The sequence below is a fragment of the Macaca fascicularis genome, chromosome 1 (genome assembly GCF_037993035.2).
Source record: "Macaca fascicularis isolate 582-1 chromosome 1, T2T-MFA8v1.1".
NCBI lineage: Eukaryota > Metazoa > Chordata > Mammalia > Primates > Cercopithecidae > Macaca > Macaca fascicularis.
Genome location: NC_088375.1, coordinates 203911293 through 203915553, shown reverse-complemented (window position 1 = coordinate 203915553; position 4261 = coordinate 203911293). Strand labels below are relative to the sequence as shown.

At 46.2% G+C, this 4261-nt stretch overlaps 1 protein-coding gene across 1 annotated transcript; it reads right to left on the bottom strand.

Annotated features, from left to right (window-relative positions):
* Positions 1-336: 336 nt before the first annotated feature.
* Positions 337-973, bottom strand: SELENOW (selenoprotein W). The gene is made up of 2 exons (XM_065519655.1): positions 888-973; positions 337-550 (listed from the first exon to the last, which is right to left on the bottom strand). The coding sequence occupies exons 1-2, from the start codon at positions 971-973 to the stop codon at positions 379-381; spliced, it is 258 nt and encodes an 85-aa protein (XP_065375727.1). The 3' UTR covers positions 337-378.
* Between the last annotated feature and the right edge of the window lie 3288 nt (positions 974-4261).

The window sequence follows — 4261 nt, the reverse complement described above, 5'->3', positions numbered from 1 at the left end:
GAATCGTGAACAGTTGCAAACGTTGCCGCAATCAGAGACTCACCTATGCTGACGCCTCTTTTGGCTTCCCTTTGAGAAGGAAGCCTGAGGTGGGACATCCCACAAACTCTGGTAGACAACCGGGGAAACATGGGGTATGCACAGAGATCTGATGAAATCAGGGAACAAGGGTAGGGCGGTGTGGATTCTGGGGAAGACACATACTAACAGACTCTCCCACACAGAGGCAAAGACCAGGGGCATCAACCTCTGCCCCCAACAGCAGCTGCAAGAACAGGGGGAGACCAGGCGTCCTCGAGACATTTCAGTCCTTCCTGTCATGAAGTGTCTGCTGAGAGGAGCCAGGTCAAGGTCCTTGGACTCTGCCTTCAGGGCACATTAGCCCTGAGTCAAGGTGGCTTTGATGGCGGCCACCAGCTTCAGAAACTTGTTTTCTGTGTCCACGTAGCCATCATCTTGCTTCTTAGAGTGAATCAACTTCCCGGCTACCATTACTTCAAAGAACCCAGTGACCTGGGGAGTTCTCTCACTGCAGATATCCAAAGCCCAGAGGACCTCATCTTCTTCTTTCTTTTTTTCTTTTTTTTTTTCTTCCTTTGAGACAGAGTCTAGTTCTGTTGCCCAGGCTGGAGTGCAGTGGTGCAATCTTGGCTCACTGCAAGCTCCGCCTCCTAGGTTCAAGCGATTCTCCTGCCTCAGGCTCCCAAGTAGCTGGGACTACAGGCGCCCGCCACCATGCCCGGCTGATTTTTTTGTATTTTTAGTAGAGACGGGGTTTCACTATGTTGGCCAGAATCGTCTCGAACTCCTGACCTCGTGATCTGCCCGCCTTGGCCTTCCAAAGTGCTAGGATTACAGGTGTGAGCCACCGCGTGGTGGGGGGAAGGGGGATCTCTTCTTCTAACTGCTTCTTGAGCTGAAGATACTTGGACTTGTAGCCTCAAGCGCCACATAAACAACTCACGAGAGCCATGGCTCTGGGCTGCCACACCCATTGGGGAGCAGAGGCCCGGGTCACAGCCATCTCCTGCCTGGATGCATGAGGTCTGTGCCGCAAATTTCTTTGAAAAAGGAATTTTATTCATTTAAAATATGTGCATACAGTTGCTTACTATAATCTAGGCACTGTCTTCAGTATTTGTTTCCACCAGTCATACTAAATGACTCATCTACATCACCAGATTTCAGGAGAAAGTAGATGCACTGCCAGAAGAAAAGGAAATACTTTAGATACTAGTTTTAGCAAAACATGGCATTAATACATTGCAGATGGAGCAGGATGTGGATTTACCTTCAACTTCCACACTCTGTAACTGATGGATTTTGAGAAAAACTGGGGAAAAACATTGATAAAGAATCCATTAAACCAAATTTCTTGGCTATTCATCTACTTGACCACACAATTTTGCATATTAAACAGCAACTGTAGTTAAAATTATCTATCTCAGATAAGAATCTTTTTCTTTTTAGTCTGTCTGTCTGTCTGTCTGTATGTATTTAGAGGCAGAGTCTCACTCTCTCACCTAGGCTGGAGTGCTGTGGTGCGATCATGGCACACCGATGCTTGCCCTCCCAGGCTCAAGTGATCCTCCCACCTCAGCCTCCCCAGTAGCTGGGTCCACAGGCATGTGCCACCACATCTAGCTAATCATGATACTTTGTGTAGTGACAGGTTCTCCCTGTGTTGCCCAGGCTGGTCTTGAACTCCTGGGCTCAAACAATCCTCCTGCCCCAGTCTCTCAAAGTGCTGGGATTACAGGCATGAGCCACTGTACCCGGCCTTTTTTTTTTTTTTTAATATGAAATGGAGTTTTGCTTAATTGCCCAAGCTGGTGTGCAGTGGTCTGATCACGGCTTACTGAAGCCTGGAACTCCTGAACTCAGGCAACCTTCCTGCTTCTGCCTCCCCAGTACCTAGGACTACAAGCATGTGCCACCACGCAGGCTGATTGAAAAAAAATTTTTTTGGGCCGGGCGTGGTGGATCATGCCTATAATCACAGCACTTTGGGAGGCCGAAGTGGGCAGATCATGAGATCAGGAGATAGAGACCATCCTGGCTAACACGGTGAAAACCCATCTCTACTAAAAATACAAAAAATTAGCTGGGCGTGGTGGCACATGCATGTAGTCCCAGGTACTCAGGAGGCTGAGGCAAGAAAATCGCTTGAACCCGGGAGTCAGAGGTTACATTGAGCCGAGATGGTGCCATTGCACTCTAGCCTGGGCGACAGAGTGAGACTCCATCTCAAAAAAAAAAAAAAAATTTGTAGATATGTGGTCTTGCCATATTGGCCAGGCTGGTCTCAAAATCTTGATTGACCAGGATGCCAAATGTCTTGTTATTTTCTAGAATCTAATATGAGAACTGTTGAATAATTACAATATATTTGCAACAATGATAATTTTCAATTATCTTATATTCAGTATTTGATTTGTATAATTTATACAGAATGATTTAATGCTTGTCATAATTGTTATTCTTTAAATTTTTTTTTTTTTTTTTTGGTAGAGATAGAATCTTACTATGTTGCTGAGGCTGGTCTGGAACTCCTGTCCTCAAGTGATCCTCCTGCCTCACCCTTCCAAAGTGTTAGGATTATAGATGTGAGCCAGTTCTATGCCCAGGTAGGTATGCCCAGTCCTATAATTGTTATTCCCGAGAAATAATAAGCTAACTTATATAGCGTCTTACTGGAGGATGGAGCAACTTTTTGTAATTCTCTAAAACAGGGATCAGCAAGTACAGGCCATAGGCTAAATTCTCAACTTGCTCCCTGTTTTCTTTTCTTTCTCTCTTCTTCTTTTTTAAATAGGATTTATTTATTTATTTAATTTTTTTTGAGATGAAGTCTCACTCTGTCGCCCAGGCTGGAGTGCAGTGGCATGATCTCGGCTCACTGCAATCTCCACCTCCTGGGTTCAAGCGATTCTCCTGCCTTGGCCCCCTGAGTAGCTTGGTTTACAGGCACCTGCCACCACGCCCGGCTAATTTTTGTATTTTTAGTAGAGACGGGGTTTCACCATGTTGGCCAGGCTGGTCTTGAACTCCTGACCTCAAGTGATCCGTCCACCTCGGCCTCTCAAAATGCTGGGATTACAGGCATGAGCCACCATGCCTGGCCTATTTATTTTTTGAGATGGAGTTTTGCTCTTGTTGCCCAGGCTGGAGTGCAATGGTGCAATCTCCACTCACTGCAAACTCTGCCTCCTGGGTTCAAGCAATTCTCTTGCTGCAGCCTCCTGAGTAGCTGGGATTACAGGCGTGTGCCACCATGCCTGGCTAATTTTGTATTTTTTTAATAGAGATGGGTTTCAGCATGTTGGCCAGACTGGTCTCAAACTCCTTACCTTAGGTGATCCCCCCAATCTTGGCCTCCCAAAGTGCTGGGATTACAGGCATGAACTACCGCACCTGGCAGACAGGCTTTATTTTTGAAGATCAGTTTTAGGTTTGTGGCAAAGTTGAGCAGAAGATACCATATTTCCTGTATACTTCCTACCCTTGCACATAAATAGCCTCCTCCGTTTTCCAATATATCCCCCATCAGAGTGGTACATTTGGGTACATTTGTGACAACTGATGAATCTACACTGACACATCATTACTACCTGACTCCCTGTTTTGTAGGACCCCTGCAAGCCAAGAATGATTGTGACATTTTTAAAGGTGGGGAAAAAACTTTAAGAGTACTATTTCTTGACATCTGTCTACAGATGATATGAAATTCAAATTTCAGTGTCCATAAATAAAGTTTTGTTGGAACACAGTCAGATCCAGTTGATTAAATAGTGCTTGTGGCTCCTTTTGTGCCTCCCAGCTGAGTTGAGTAGGTACCACCCTGACCATATGGCCTACAAAGCCTTTGGGAGGCCGAGGTAGGCAGACCAGTTGAGGCCAGGAGTTTGAGACCAGCCTGGCCAACATGATGGCCGTGCTTTCAAGCCTGTGTGACAGAGGCTGGATCATAGTTCACTGCAACCTTGAACTCCCACCTTTGATCCTCCTGCTTCAGTCTCCTGTGTAGCTGGGACCACAGGCACACGCCACAGTGCCCAGACAATTTTTAAATTTTTTTGTAGAGGCTGGATCTCACTTTGTTGCCCAGGCTGGTCTTGAACTCCAAGGCTTAAGTGATCCTCCTGCCTTGGCCTCACAGAATGCTGGGATTATAGGAGAGAGCCACTGCACACAGCTATGTGTCCTTGAATTTGCCAGCCTCTCCCTTTGACTCTCAGGGCCCAGATTCTTGGCTCTCCAA